Source organism: Trichechus manatus, unplaced genomic scaffold (genome assembly GCF_000243295.1).
Source record: "Trichechus manatus latirostris isolate Lorelei unplaced genomic scaffold, TriManLat1.0 scaffold00250, whole genome shotgun sequence".
NCBI classification, from domain to species: domain Eukaryota; kingdom Metazoa; phylum Chordata; class Mammalia; order Sirenia; family Trichechidae; genus Trichechus; species Trichechus manatus.
The window spans coordinates 1505676-1519958 of NW_004444186.1; the positions used below are offsets into that span (position 1 = coordinate 1505676).

General features: G+C 59.9%; 1 protein-coding gene across 1 annotated transcript in view; it reads left to right on the forward strand.

The window, feature by feature from the left end:
• The first annotated feature begins 5849 nt into the window (after window positions 1–5849).
• Window positions 5850–14283, forward strand: part of SEMA6C (semaphorin 6C) — an 8983-nt gene continuing 549 nt past the window's right edge. Inside the window, exons 1-18 of the mRNA XM_004389619.1 lie at window positions 5850–5964; window positions 7922–8036; window positions 8319–8382; window positions 8519–8575; window positions 8949–9050; window positions 9207–9297; window positions 9501–9620; window positions 9793–9881; window positions 10212–10429; window positions 10707–10838; window positions 11155–11307; window positions 11555–11728; window positions 12024–12170; window positions 12466–12543; window positions 12680–12735; window positions 12904–12948; window positions 13274–13369; window positions 13817–14281. Coding sequence (XP_004389676.1) covers window positions 5850–5964; window positions 7922–8036; window positions 8319–8382; window positions 8519–8575; window positions 8949–9050; window positions 9207–9297; window positions 9501–9620; window positions 9793–9881; window positions 10212–10429; window positions 10707–10838; window positions 11155–11307; window positions 11555–11728; window positions 12024–12170; window positions 12466–12543; window positions 12680–12735; window positions 12904–12948; window positions 13274–13369; window positions 13817–14281 — 2317 coding nt within the window. The remainder of the gene's footprint in view (window positions 5965–7921; window positions 8037–8318; window positions 8383–8518; window positions 8576–8948; window positions 9051–9206; window positions 9298–9500; window positions 9621–9792; window positions 9882–10211; window positions 10430–10706; window positions 10839–11154; window positions 11308–11554; window positions 11729–12023; window positions 12171–12465; window positions 12544–12679; window positions 12736–12903; window positions 12949–13273; window positions 13370–13816; window positions 14282–14283) is intronic.

The following is a 14283-nucleotide window of genomic DNA, read 5'->3' on the forward strand; positions in this document are numbered from 1 at the left end:
AATGAATTACCACCTTACTCCGCATTCCCTAATTTATTCTGTAAGCACATATCGAGTACCCACTACAGTCTAGGCCCTGTGCTAGAAACTGGGGAGACTTCTTTCAACCTCTGAGTGCCTCTGTTATTTTGAGGTGTCTTTCTCCCCAAAACTCTCTCAAGTCTTTAAAATGGCCTCAACTGTCCACTGAATTGTCGGGACCCAAAATCCCTCAGTAGTTAATCTTGCATAGGTATCGTTCATTGTTTGACTCTTTATCTCGCTGGTTCATCTGGACTTCCATCTATATGTCTCTCCATCTCTGTGTTTTTATGTGTATGTCTTGCTTACTCACTGTGGGGCTTAGCCCAACTGGTGATGCTACCTATCCTGATCTCAGTCAAGACTGGCCTAGAAGCCAGCAAACCCTTGCCCCTCCTTCCCCTCTGTCCAGAGACCAGGATATGGAGGGGGGAAGTGCCCACTCAGATAAAACTGTCTGAGAATGGCAATGTCTTCCAGGCCACCCACTCTCCTGGGAATTTCACAAATGTCTTTTGTCCCAGCCCCACGCAGGGAAGAATCTTAGTGGGCAGCACCAAGGTGGGAGCCAAGCTGTGCTGTCTGAGGTAGACTCCTTCTTCCTCCACAGTGACATTCCCAGAATCAAAGGGTCTTTATGGAGGCTGGGGATGGAGAGGGAGCAGTTTCGCTGTTTGAAGGGATGTCCGGGACCCTCTGAGGAAAGTTGGGATATCACCAATCCAGTGTCTTCGGGGCAGAGTGGCTACGTGGGGTTGGGGCAGCTGATCACTTTCTCTTTCTCTCTTGCTTTTAGGTCTCCATGTTCCTCCCCTTTCTGTGTGATTTTCTGAGTCAGTCTGTCTCAGTCTCCACATCTCTCTTGGCTTCAGCCCCTCTCACCTGTCCTTCTCCATCAAGTAACAGCCTGCGCGCCAGCCACCCTGACTTCCTGGCTCCTTAGTCCTGGCCTGGTGGCCCAAGCTCATTCTGTTTGGGGGTAGGGGTGGGAATAGGAACTCCGACACCTTCCTTTCTCTTCCCAAGCCTCAAATCCTCAGCTGCGTGCTAGACCGCCTTTTTGGGGCAGGATGAACCAGAGGAGGCGCATGGGGAGAAACAAGGGGGTCGAGGTAAAAAAAAAAAAAAAAAGTAGAAAAGAGGAACAAAGGGTCGGGACGAATTAGGGGAGAGGGGGGAGACTCCCCAGGGCGCAGGGTCGCCGAAGCCACGGGGAGATGCAAGGAGGGAGGGGCGCACCCTGCCCGGCCTAGCCGAGCTCCCTGCCCCCTTCCCGGGCTTCCGGTCCCTCCTCCCAGCTTCTTGTCCTTCCTCTTTCGTTGTGAGATTTCTCCCCGGGGCCTCTTCTTGCTAATTCATGTGACCCCTCCGCTGTCAACCTGTCTCTGCTTCTGTGCGTGTCATTTCTTCTCTCTGGGTCTCGGCGACTCTCCGTGGGTCTCCCCCTCTCTCGCGGGCGCCCCGCTCTCCAGCGCGCCCTCCCAGCCAGGCCCTCCCGGGGGGCGGAGGTCCGGGCGCCCCGCCCCTGGGCCGCTCTATTGGCGGAAAGGCGTCGAGAAGGCGGAGTGGAGCCAACCTTCCACGGCGGGATTAGTGGCGGCGATCGGGAGGCGGGTGGGAGGTGGGTCCGGCCGGGAGGCGGGCGGGGCGGCTGGGGCCCGGCCCAGAGCCCCGGGCGGTCGCATTGTTTTCCTCCGCCGAGCCGCGGCGGGGGTAGGGGCTGCGACTGGGACCCCGGGCTCGCCCGACCCCTCCGCGCCGGGAGCCCAGATCCAAGCTCCATCCGATTCCGACGCTCCTCGCAGCTTGCCGGAACCCCCAACCACGGAGTGCGAACTCGGAGCGGCGCGGGGCCCCCTGCCTGCCCGCTGCGATCTCGATTCGCTGACCCGGATCTCGGAGCAAGTACCCCGGGGTAGGGATGGGGCTGCAGGGAGACGGGGAGGGACGGGCGCCGCTGCGGCCCGGGAGGGACCCTCCGAAGTGCGAGAGGGACCGGTAAGGGTGTCTGCGCTCTGTGCGCCTGGCTGGCCGAGAGGGTCGGCGGAGTTGGGGTCCCTGGAGGGTGAAAGGGGCCGTGGCCGAGCCCCGGCGCGGCACTATTGGCACAGGGCGCCCGGTCGGGCTGGGCTCGCTCTGGATTGCGTCTCAATCCCGGAGCGCGAAAGGCGATTCTTTGAGGCGCGCACAGTACGGAGGGTGGAAAACCTCGCCCCTTCCCTCTCCGGCGGGGAAACTGAGGCTACGAGACCGGCCGAGAGCCGGGCCCTCTCGACGCCCCTGCAGGAATGGGAGGGGGGACGCCTCGTTCCAGATCCTGCTGTCACGGCAGCTCGGCTGTCCTTGTGCAAGCCGGAATCTGAGAATCCCCGGGGGGTCGGTTTTGGCACAGAGTCGGGGAGTGGGGTCCCCAAGAAACATCGGTCCCAGCGCCCATCTCCTTCCCTCACCCCTCTCGGCCCGGGGCTTTGTCAGACTGAGGTCTCCCAAGGAGGAGACCCGAGCTGGCGACCGCATCGCGAGCCGCGGACCCCGCTCGCCGCTGGCCCCGGGCCCGCCCCCGTCGGTTCCCGGCCTCTGGCCCTGTTTCCCTGGCCTCCGAGACCCGCCTCCGCTCCCACCCCTGCTCGCATCCCCACTCCGTCTGCGCCTGCAGGCCCCTTCCGCCCCTCCTCCCGCTAACGTGGCTCTGGGACCCGGTCCCGGCCCAGACTGCTACCCGCCCCTCGTCGGAGCCTCGGATCCAGGCAAGGGGAGACGCGTCGAGCCCCTGGCCCCCGGCCCACCTCATGCGAGGCTCTAGACACCTGGATTGTCCTCGTCGGGGGCTTGGGTGGGAGGGAGGGTGGGTGCCCCGGCTCTGGGGCTGAGAGCTGGGGGTGGGGGATATGTGTTGGAGAAGGGAACACGTTGAGGCCCCTCGGTACGCCCCCCCGCCTCCCAGGAAGGTGGACTGGCGGGCGGGCGACCAGCCCGAGGGCTTCCTGCTATTGTCCCCAGCCCCGACTCCTTCTCCATCCCTTCCCCAGCCCCTGGCCGACTCTGGCGATGACCCCGGCCACTCCCAAGAGGTGGCTGTGGGGGCCAGGAGCAGAGAGGAGGGCTGTTTCCTCTTCCCAGCTAGGGGAGAACCTAGGAGGGGGAGAAAGAGATGGCCAGGTCGCCCTCGTTTGCTTCCCATCGGGGGTATGAAGCAGCTGAGATTGGTCCCAAGGCAAAGTGAGCCTTTCTCCAGACCAGGGGTGGGTGGGGGCACCCAGATGCTGCTCCCCAAGAACAGCTACGCTAAGCCCTGTTCGGGATGTGTCATAGTTGAGTCTGGGGGCCAATGCAAAGGCCAACCAAGGGTTTTTCGAGGCCGCACTAATCCAGCCTGCGGTGGGGGTGGAGGAAGACTGGTTGCGAGGGAAGAAGGAAGGGGCTGTGGGTGCTATCAGACCGTTTTGCCTGGAAATGAAGAGCATGTAAATGAGATGCAAATTAGCCTCTATTGTCCCCAGCTAGGGCGCTTTAAGGAGTTCTCGTGGCGCAGTGGTTAAGCGCTCGGCTGCTAACTGAAAGGTCTGCGGTTCAAACCCATCAGCCGCTCAGTGGGAGAAAAATGCAGCAATCTGCTTTCGTAAAGATTTACAGCTTCGAAACCATATGGGGCAGTTCTTCTCTGTCCTATAGGTCGCGATGAGTCGGAATCGACTCCACAGCAACGGGTTTAGATTTTTTTTTTTTTTTTTGCTAAGAAGGCTGCTGGATTCTGAAGGTTTTGATGTGGGAGTGGTCATTGTGTCCCCACAAACTCTCCCAGTCACCCCTTTCCCCAAGGCTGGTCCTGCAGCTCCAGGATTTTCTGGCCAGGGACCATCCCTGGGCATGGATCGGCCCTGTAAGACCAGCACCTTGTAACCAAACTCAGTGTCAATGGCCCCAACTTCCAGGGAAGCACGTCCCCCACCCTAGCCTTAGCAGACTTCTCCTAAATGTTCACATTGACTTTCAAAGGAAGTCGCCAGGGAGGTGTAACTGTCTCTTCTCTCCTGTCCCCTCTTCCATCAGGTCAGAGGTCTCCTATCCCCCTCAGACCCCCACAGGAGTCACCACCCCAGGTAAAGAAAGGAAGCAGTTCCTAGGGGCAGGGGATGGAAGCAGACGTGGCTAGGGCCATGGCCATGGGGCAGGAAGAGGGTCTGGCTGCTCTCCCCATTTGCCAGAGAACAAAGTTGTTTCCAAGGGGAAGATAGCAGTTGCCCAGGGCAACTTGGGGGGGGGGGCTGGAAGGGGGAGGCGAGGAGACAAGCTGTGTCCCTTTCTCTTCTCTTGGGAGAACTAGCATCCGGAAACAGTTGGGGCGAACGGGAGGGAGGCTTGTCCTCTCAACACCAGAGGGTCGTTAGCTGGCTGGCTGCTAGCCCCTGGGGAGGGGTCATCATTAGGTGTTCCTACCCCTTCCCCTCCTCCAGCTCTCTCGGGGCCCCACCTGACGTCAGCCTCCCCACCAGTGACGCTGGATTGGGGTGGGTACTTGGGTTCTAGCTCCAGGTGTGGAATTGTTGGGGAAATGGAAGAGGGCTGGGTGTGGAACCCGGGGTCTCTCCTTTAGGAGACACGGTGGGGTGGGTAGTAGGATTGGTGTCGGGTAGCTGTTCAGGGAAAGAAATGATTCTCACCCTTCCTGACCTGATTTCCATAGCCTACTCAGTCCCCCACTTCAATTCCAGGGGATGGCAGGAAGCTGGTGGACATCCTGTCGTGGGTCTCAGCCAGGGTCAGCTGGCTGTGGGAAGCCGATGGGTAGAAGGCTTGTCTCACTGTCCCTTCCACTGTATCTGTCCTTTCCTGGACTTTGGGCTACAACTGCCTGCCTGTCATTGAATTATTTATATTTCAATTGCAGAGGCAGCCCGAGGAGGGAAGGAAGGGAGAGAGGGGTATGCTCAGCCACTTCTCCTACCAGTAGAGCCCCTGCTATTCCTGGCTCTGCTCTCCCCACCCGCCAAGTCCATGCATTGCTTCTTAGGAGCCAGGGAGCGAGCAGGGGGCTACAGAGGCTGGGAGGGGGCACAGTGGTCTGGGAGACAGCTGCAGCCAGAGCTAAATTTAGCCTCTGGTCTGGCTTTGATGCAGATCCATTTTTGGCTAAGACAGCACCCCCCTCCCCAGCTTCTCCCCAGCAGTGGGAAGGGCCCCTCAAGCAGAAGCTTAGACCAGGGCAGTGACCCCCAGCCGGCCGCCCTCGCCTCTACTCTGTGTTTCCTCAGCCTTGGAGAGAAGTATGGCTGCCTCACAGCTGCCTCTGCCTGGGCACCGTGCCTCCATTGCTCCCAGGGTGCCGTGGGGGTCTGCCGGGGGGTGGGGCAGGCAGACAGGGTGCCCTCTTCCTCCTCCCAGTGCCAAGGAGTCACTATTTATAATTTTGAGGCTTCAGGATCTAATTATAGCGGAGAAGGGGTTAGCAAGAGGGGGCCCAGGAGGTGTCACCTACCGAATGTCCCAGACCCAGCCAGGAGAGAGGAGGAAAGGCTGAGTGAGAAAGCTGGGCGGGGCGGGTGTCTCCTGTCCTTACCTGGGGTCATCACCAGCCAGTTTGGGCCAGTTGGAGCGGGAAGGGCCTTGAGTGATGGTGACAGCCGGCTGGGACTGAGGCAGTGCCAGAGAGAGGGCTCCCCCCCACCCCACAGGGTCTTCTGGGGATAGACCCGGGAAGGAGCCCTGTCCACGTAGGCAGGGGTGAGGGGCGCCTGGCTCCTCTCTCATGTACTTCTCTCTGTCCCCCCTTTCAGGGCCGGCATATGGGTGAGGGGCCACCCCCTGGGGCCTGAGCTGCCCCACACAGGATGCCCCGTGCCCCCTCCTTCATGCCCTTGCTGCTGCTGCTGCTGCTCTCGCTGCCCCAGCCCCAGGCTGCCTTCCCCCAAGACCCACTCCCTCTGCTGATCTCTGACCTGCAAGGTGAGTGCCCTGGAGGCCTGCCCTTGTGAGCCCCTCACTCAGTCAGCAGAGAACTGAGAGCTCCCGTGTGGAAAGCGAGGTGCAGGAAGGCTCCCAGCCTCAAAGCAGCTCAGGGCCTGACCAACCAAGGGGAACCGCAGGTCGGGGGAGCTGGCGCCTCAGGCCATTGCGGCTCGCTCATCCCTGGGCCTGGTTTCTTCACTTAAGAGAGTTTCATTCCGTGGCTTGGTTGAGAACATGCCTCTCAGCCAGACCCAAGCTAGCAGGTTTGAATCTCTGCAAAGCGTCTCACTAGCTGTGTGACCTTGGCCAACTTCTCTCTCTTTGCCTCAGTCTCCTCATCTGCAAGATGGGGGTAATAATAGGATTATAGCTCATAGAGTTATTTAGGGATTAAATGAGGTAAAGTATGTAAAGTGCTGAGAACACTGTCTGACACAAAGGAAATGCTTTCTAAGTATTTGCTATGATTATTATTAGCCCCAAGATGAAAGCCTGGGACTGGTTCAGGGGTTCCCAGCACCTCTTTACCTCCCTATCTGCCTCTTGGACCACCAGCAAGCCTAGGTCCCACCATGATAAAAATCATAAACTCACTTTTCCTGACTGGAATGTTCATCTATTTATAGAACCCTGTTATATATATAAGGAGCCCTGGTGGCGCAGTGGGTAAAGCGATCAGCTGCTAACCGAAAGGTTGGTGGTTAGAGACCACCATCGGCTCCGCGGGAGAAAGATGTGGCCGTCGGCTTCCATAGGGATGACAGCCTTGGCAACCCTATGGGGTCACTATGAGTCGGAATCGACTCGACGGCAGTGGGTTTGGTTTATTATTATTTTTTTTTTTGGTTATATATGTAGGATTTAGAGTAAGGTCAAGGATGGAGGGACTGCAGTTGGGTTATTAGGAGTAATTGTTAGGGGATAGTTAAGAATAGCAAACATTTATACGTGTCAGATGCAGTTCTGAGCGTTTTATGAATGTTAAATCATCTGTCCTGAACTCAGCTCCCTTTGAGCTCTGAGAACAGTGGTTTCTGTAACCAGGCCAGGTGGACGCAGGAGTTGGTCAGAGGAGGCCGAAGTCTTGGAAGGCTGCGCGGCCTGTGAAGGGCCCTGAGGGGAGGGTGCAGAGAGGGTGGGGAGAAATGGGGGAGCAGATGTTGCAAGATGAGATGGCGCTCCATGTGGAGAGAAGAGGAATCCCTGGCCCAGGAAGGGATTGGCGGAAGTCTGGAATCCCAGAGACAAGCATCTGAATCCTGGTGCCCGCCAGTTCCAAGGAGCCCTGGTGGGACAGTGGTTATGGACTCGGCCATTAACAGAAGTCGGCGGTTTGAACATACCAGCAGCTCTGCAGGACAAAGATGATGTGGCAGTCAGCTTCCTACAGATTACAGCCTGGGAAACCCTATGGGGCAGTTCTACTCCCTCCTACAGGGTCACTGTGAGTTGGAGTTGACTCGACCGCAGTGGGGTTTTGATTTTTGCCACCCTCAAGCTAAATGAATTTATGTAAGTTCTGTAATGGCTTTGAGTCTCAGGCTGCTCGTGTAAAATGAGGCCCATGTTAGTGCCTACATCCCAGGGTTGTACTAAACGAAATAAGGTACCAAAAGGAGGAGCCCTGGTGGTGGAGTGGTTAAAGCGCTCAGCTGCTAACTGCAAGGTCGGTGGTTTGAACCCACTAGCTGCTCCACGGGAGAAGGATGTCTGCTTCCATCAAGGTGACAGCCCTGGAGACCTTACAGGGCCGAAGTGCCACCGCAGCGCCCGGCAGAGATCCAGTGCTGAATGTTAGCTGGTGTTATTTTCATTAACAGCCTTAGGGCACCTCACATATCGGCCATGTCCACAGCTGGGTGTCTCTCCTACTTTTGTGTGCTTGGAAAGGGTGTTTGGGGAATGGGTGGTGTCCTGGCTGGCCCTCGGCAGCCCATCTCTCCATGCCCTCTAGGTGCCTCCCCATCGTCCTGGTTCCGGGGGCTGGAGGACGATGCCGTGGCCGCACAACTCGGGCTGGATTTTCAGAGATTTCTGACCTTGAACCGGACCTTGCTGGTGGCCGCCCGGTAAACTGGCCGAGGCACAGTTGTGGGGAAGACATGCAGGTAGACATGGGACCTGCGCGGCCACCGCGGCACCTTGCAGGGCACACATGCACGTGCTGTGGGACATGGATGTGCCTGGACGCAGGGCACACGGGCCAAGGTGTAGCGTGAGGGGAGGGGAAAGGGCAGGAGGTCTGCGCTGTTTGTCTCCGAGCAGCCCGACACGGGGAAGGGGGGACCTCAGGAGCCTGGGTGGGTGCCCCGGCCTGGCTCTGACCTCCCCCCCACCCCCCACTCCTTCAGGGATCACGTTTTCTCCTTCGATCTGCAAGCCCAAGAAGAAGGGAAGGGGCTGGTACCCAACAAGGTGAGGGGCTGGGGGACAAGGGCCAGGCTTGGAGAAGAGGCTGGGCGGGGGTTCACGGGGGTTAAGTGGGTAGGAGCCACGGTATGAGTGGGGCCCAGGCTGCCCTGTGATTTTCCCTCCTCTTCGTTCTCTTCAGTATCTAACATGGAGAAGCCAGGATGTGGAGAACTGTGCTGTGAGGGGGAGGCTGACGGTGAGCAGTGCGTGAGCATTTCCAGGGAAGGAAAGGACCACCCTGCCTCCAGGCTCTGTCCCTGCGGGCCTCCACCAAACCCTGTGTCCTACCCACCGCCCATCCCAGGCCTCAGAGGAAATGGGAGGAAGAGGGCATTCGGGATTTTTAGCTTCCTTTGTACTCGCCTCACAAAGAGCCCCCAGGAAGTAGCTGTTATTACCATCAGATGAGGAAATCGAGGCTCAGAGAGGCCACAGAGCTAGTGAATGACTTAGTCGGGACTTGACCTCACGTTGCTCTGACAGCTCAAGGGCAGGAACCTTACTCCCTGTGGCCCCTGGTCCCAGCCCCAGGGACTCTTGTGGCTGACCTGGAATTCTGGGTTCTCTAGGACGAGTGTTACAACTACATCCGTGTTCTCATTCCCTGGGACTCCCAGACTCTCCTTGCCTGTGGAACAAACTCGTTCAGTCCCGTGTGCCGCAGCTATGGGGTACAAGGGCGAGGTGGGAGGGTCACTGTGGGAAGGGCAGTTTGGTGGGAAGGGACCAGTATCTGGGTGGGGGAATGGGAGTGCCCAGAGGTTGCAGGGAAGGAGGAAAGGGGACATGAGGAAGTAGGTTCTAGGAAGCTGTTCCCTTGCCCCCAGGTAACTTCACTGCAGCAGGAGGGTGAGGAGCTGAGCGGGCAGGCTCGATGCCCCTTTGACGCCACCCAGTCCAACGTGGCCGTGTTTGCAGGTGTGGACCTGGGCGCGTGTGAGGCGGGCACGTGGCCGGAGGGAGCGCCCACCTTAGCCCCCCCTCCCAACCTGGTCTCTCCCCCAAGCCCCTGCGTGGAGGTAGGGGCCAGGGCCAGGTCTAGGTAGGGCGTGGGAGGGCCAGAAAGAACCCGGAGACAGATCCCTGAGCCTTCCCCGATTCCACCCTCCCCACCCCTCCAGAGGGCAGTCTGTACTCAGCCACAGCTGCGGATTTCCAGGCCAGTGACACAGTGGTTTACAGGAGCCTTGGGCCTCAGCCCCCACTCCGGTCCGCCAAGTACGACTCCAAGTGGCTCCGAGGTCAGGGCGGGCCTTGGGGAGGGAGGAGGTGCAGGGTGAGGACTATGGCAGGGAGCAGGCAGATGGCGGCCGTGGTGGTGTGTATGCGTGGGAAGCGGAGAGGCTGTGCGGCGCCAAGAGTTTCTGAGAAGGGCTAGAGACTCTTCCATACCCCGTCCTGTCATTTCCTCAGAGCCACACTTCGTCCATGCCTTGGAGCACAGAGACCATGTCTACTTCTTCTTCCGAGAGGTCTCTGTGGAGGATGCCCGGCTAGGGAGGGTAAGGAGGTGGGCACCGGGGGTGGGTGGCTGGAAGTTCTGCTGGATTCTGAGGAGCCAGTCTGAGTCAGGGGAGAGCTCCTGACCCTAATCTCCACATCACAATCCCCTGGACACTGAGCCCCCAGCTTGGAAGGGCACCCAGCCTTCTGCCTCTGCATCCTGCTGTTCCTTATCCTTGACCCAGACTGGCCCTCCACCCCATACCCTTCCTTTGCTGCAAAACCCAACATTTGTCTCTTGGTGTTCTTAACTGGACCACATTCCTTTCACCCAGCTGGCCCTGTGACTCTCTCACTGTAGCCTTCTTCCCCCATCTCTCCTCCCCCAGGTGCAGTTCTCCCGTGTGGCCCGTGTCTGTAAGCGTGACATGGGCGGCTCGCCTCGGGCCTTGGACCGCCACTGGACTTCCTTCCTGAAGCTGCGGCTCAACTGCTCTGTCCCTGGGGACTCCACCTTCTATTTTGATGTCCTCCAGGCCTTGACTGGGCCTGTAAACCTGCACGGCCGCTCTGCTTTCTTTGGGGTCTTCACCACCCAGACCAATAGGTTGGTACTATGCTGACCAGTGTGGTCCACTTGCCCCTGCCCCGCTACTGTCCAAGCGTCCCCTCAAAGACCACCCATGCGGGCAGCGAGGGGACGCTCTGTTCAAAGTCAGTTTGCCTTCCGACCCACCTCTCTTCTCCTAGCTGGCTCCCCGTGGCTGCCCCACCCCGTCTCCACCTCCCAACATGGTGCGTGAAGGGCAGCCCCCACTTCTCAGCCGCGAGGAGCTGTACTGTCTCTTCCAGCACCTAGCCGCGCCCTCTTCTGGCCCCTCTAGCATCCCTGGCTCTGCTGTCTGCGCCTTCTACCTGGAGGACATTGAGCGTGGGTTTGAGGGCAAGTTCAAGGAGCAGAGAAGTCTGGACGGGGCCTGGACCCCTGTGTCTGAGGATAGGGTCCCCTCACCCAGGTACCTAGGATGGGATGGGTTTTGTTGGGGCAGAAACAAGCAGAGTCTGTTTCAAAGATGGGATTGTGAGGAGGGGGAGGGGGCTGTAGTGAGTTAACATCAGGAGAGACGGCATCGCCTGAGGTCAGGCCCAAACCCAGGTCCCCAGAAGACGTGGGCAGGAGACTGGGGGGCTGTAACAGGCAAGGGCAGTGGTGTGAGTGTGTGTGGGGACAAGAGTTACAATCATGTTTGGGAGTGGGGAGGGAGGGGGCACAGAGCCTACCTGAGCCTGGACCCCCTGCCCTAAGGCTGCCCGTTCCCACGTGCCCACCAGGCCAGGGTCCTGCGCAGGAGTAGGTGGAGCAGCCTCATTCTCGTCTTCTCGAGACCTCCCTGATGACGTCCTGACCTTCATCAAGGCTCACCCGTTGCTGGACCCCGCAGTGCCACCAGCCACGCATCAGCCGCTACTCACCCTCACCAGCAGGTACGGGGCGAAAACACCGACCGCTGCCCTCTACCCCTGAGTCCTGCTCCTCCTTCTCTGATCCCACAAGGTAAATGGCATCGACAGAGGGAAGAACCTGTGAAAGTAAACGGCGGGGACTAAGAAGGAAACACTGGGGTGTCGGGAAAGGGCCTGGAGTGGGTGCCAAGACACCTGCACTTTCCTTGAGACACTCAAGCTCCCCCATAATCCTCCGTTTTCCCTGACCCGAGGACTTTCCCTGCAGGGCCCTACTGACCCAGGTGGCTGTGGATGGAATGGCGGGTCCCCACAGTAATACCACAGTCCTGTTCCTTGGCTCCAACGATGGGACAGTGCTGAAGGTGCTGCCCCCAGGGGGGCGGCCTGGGGGATCTGAGCCCATCCTGTTGGAAGAGATTGATGCCTACAGTCCCTCCCGGTGAGGTTTTGGGAAGGCAGGGCCCCCACAGAGTAGGGGTGGGAGATGGCTGATGGGGTGGTGGCTACGGGTTGGGAACGCCAACACTGGCTTCTGTGGGGCAGGAGCTGTGGAACAGAGAAGGGGGCTTGGCAAAAAACTGGACATTGTGGTGGGGCAGGGTGGCCACTCAGGAACTCCAGCCCCAGGGGTTGTGCTCAGCTGCATGTGCAGCTCCCCATCCTCTGCTCAATGCACCCAGGGAAAAGGGAACCCTCCCCTGCCCCATCTCTGATTCCTTCTGGCCTCACCCCAGATGCAGTGGGAGGCAGTCAGCCCAAACGGCACGGCGGGTCATGGCGCTCGAGCTGGACACTGAGGGTCACAGGCTTTTTGTGGCTTTTTCTGGCTGCGTTGTCTACCTCCCTCTCAGCCGCTGCACCCGGCATGGGGCCTGTCGAAGGTGAGAGGGGCCTGAGGCCAGGCCCTTCCTGGGCAAGCTCCCTGGGCCTCTCAGGAACACAGGCCTTGGGGGAGGCAGGGGAAGGTAGGTGATTTGAGGGGTGGGCAGGGGGGGTTTCCATGCCTCAAGCATTTTGAAGGTGGGCAGCAGCCAGGGCATGGACTAGGGATTGGGGTGGATGGGATGGGAATATGGGGCTAGCTGCCTCCCGCAGGTCCGGGTGAGAGCGGGAGAGGCAGGGAATGGAAGGATTAGAGTGGTGAGGGTCCCAGCCTCACATGCCGATTTTCCCTAGGAGCTGTCTGGCTTCTCAGGACCCATACTGTGGATGGCACAGCTCCCGAGGCTGTGTGGATATCAGGGGACCTGGTGGGTAAGTGAGGGACCCCTGGATCTCCTGAGGAGAAAGGTCCCCGTCACTAAGAGAGGAAGCTGAGGGCCAGGGTGGGGGCATGGGGGCATGGGGGCACAATGTAGAACTGCACTGAGCCACCTCCTGTTCCTCCTAGGACTGATGTGGATCGGGTTGGGGACTGGGAAGCCGTGGATGATGGTGACTGCCAAGGTAAACAGAAGGGGTGGCTGCAGACGTAGCCGCACATGGCTCTGTGGGCCACAGACACCATCCCAGGCGTGAACTCTTGTCTTTCTCTCCTGCGGCACAGTCATCCCCATCAGTTCTTCATGGAGCTTCCCCCCACCCGTATCTTCACCCTCTCTCCCTTCTTCATAGATGGAGCTACTGGGAGTCAGTCTGGCCCAGGGGATTCTGCTTACGGTAAGTCCTCTTGTCCCAACTTCCCCTTCCTTTGCTCGGCTCCCACTCACCCAAGTCTGTGCCCCATGTGGCAGCAGGCCAGCACCCTCGACACCCTGAGTCTCAGAAGAGGGTCAGCATCCTCCAAACGTGCCTGGCACATAAGAGGGTGCTCAATAAATAGCTTTTGAACAAATAAGTGAATGACTCTCCTGCATGGTGAGCCCTTCCCCACATACCCACGAGAGACCCCTGGGCTCAAGGGAGGGGGAGGGGCGGAACTTCTGGCTGGGTCAGGGGTCGACAGCAAGAGCCTCACTGGCTCTGACCTGGTCTCTGTCACCAGTGCTTCTGGGTCCTGGCCCTTCCCCTGAGATCCCCAGCCCCCCCAGTGAAGCCCACCCCCGGCCCCAGTCTTCCACTCTTGGAGCTCACACTCAGGGTAAGGGGGCCGGCTGGGAGGGACAGGAGTGAAGTGTGGGGCTGCCGATTCCTGGAGAATTCTAAGCCCCTCACTGAGTGGTGTTTGGTGCTCACTAACGCCTCTTTGGAGCCCGCCCTCCAGATAGATCTAGGCATCCCACTTCCTGCTCGGCAAAGTTTGGCACTTGCTCTTGGATGGCTACAGGGACCAAAGCTGGGACGGGACACCCCAGGCCCAAGCTCTGGCCTGTGTGTGAGGCGGAGTGTGATGCGCTGTGTGTGTTGGGGGGTCGGAGGCAGGGAGTGACTCCTGAGGCAGGTCGAGGCTGTATGGGGTGACGTGGAGCCACAGAAGGAACCAGGAGGTTAGATTTCTTCGGAACCTTCCACCGCGCGCTCTAGGCCCAGCACCGTCCGGCGCACCGCCCAGCCTCCGCTGAGCCTCCCTCCTCCTCTCGGTCGGCAGGCGTGCGCCGGGACCTCCCCCCAGCCTCGGCCTCCCGTTCCGTCCCCATCCCACTCCTCCTGGCCAGCGTGGCCGCAGCCTTCGCCCTGGGCGCCTCGGTCTCTGCCCTGCTGGTCTCCTGCGCCTGTCGCCGCGCCCACCGACGTCGCAGCAAGGACATCGAGACCCCGGGGCTCCCGCGCCCGCTCTCCCTCCGCAGTCTCGCCCGACTCCACGGGGGCGGCGCAGACCCCCCGCCGCCGTCCAAGGACGGAGACGTGGCCCAGACGCCCCAGCTCTACACCACTTTCCTGCCTCCCTCCGAGGGCGCGTCCCCGCCGGAGCTGGCCTGCCTGCCCACCCCGGAGTCCACGCCCGAGCTGCCGGTCAAGCACCTCCGCGCCGCCGGGGGGCCCTGGGAGTGGAACCAGAACCGGAACAACGCCAAGGAGGGCCCGGGCCGCGCGCGGGGCGGGAATGCGGCGGGC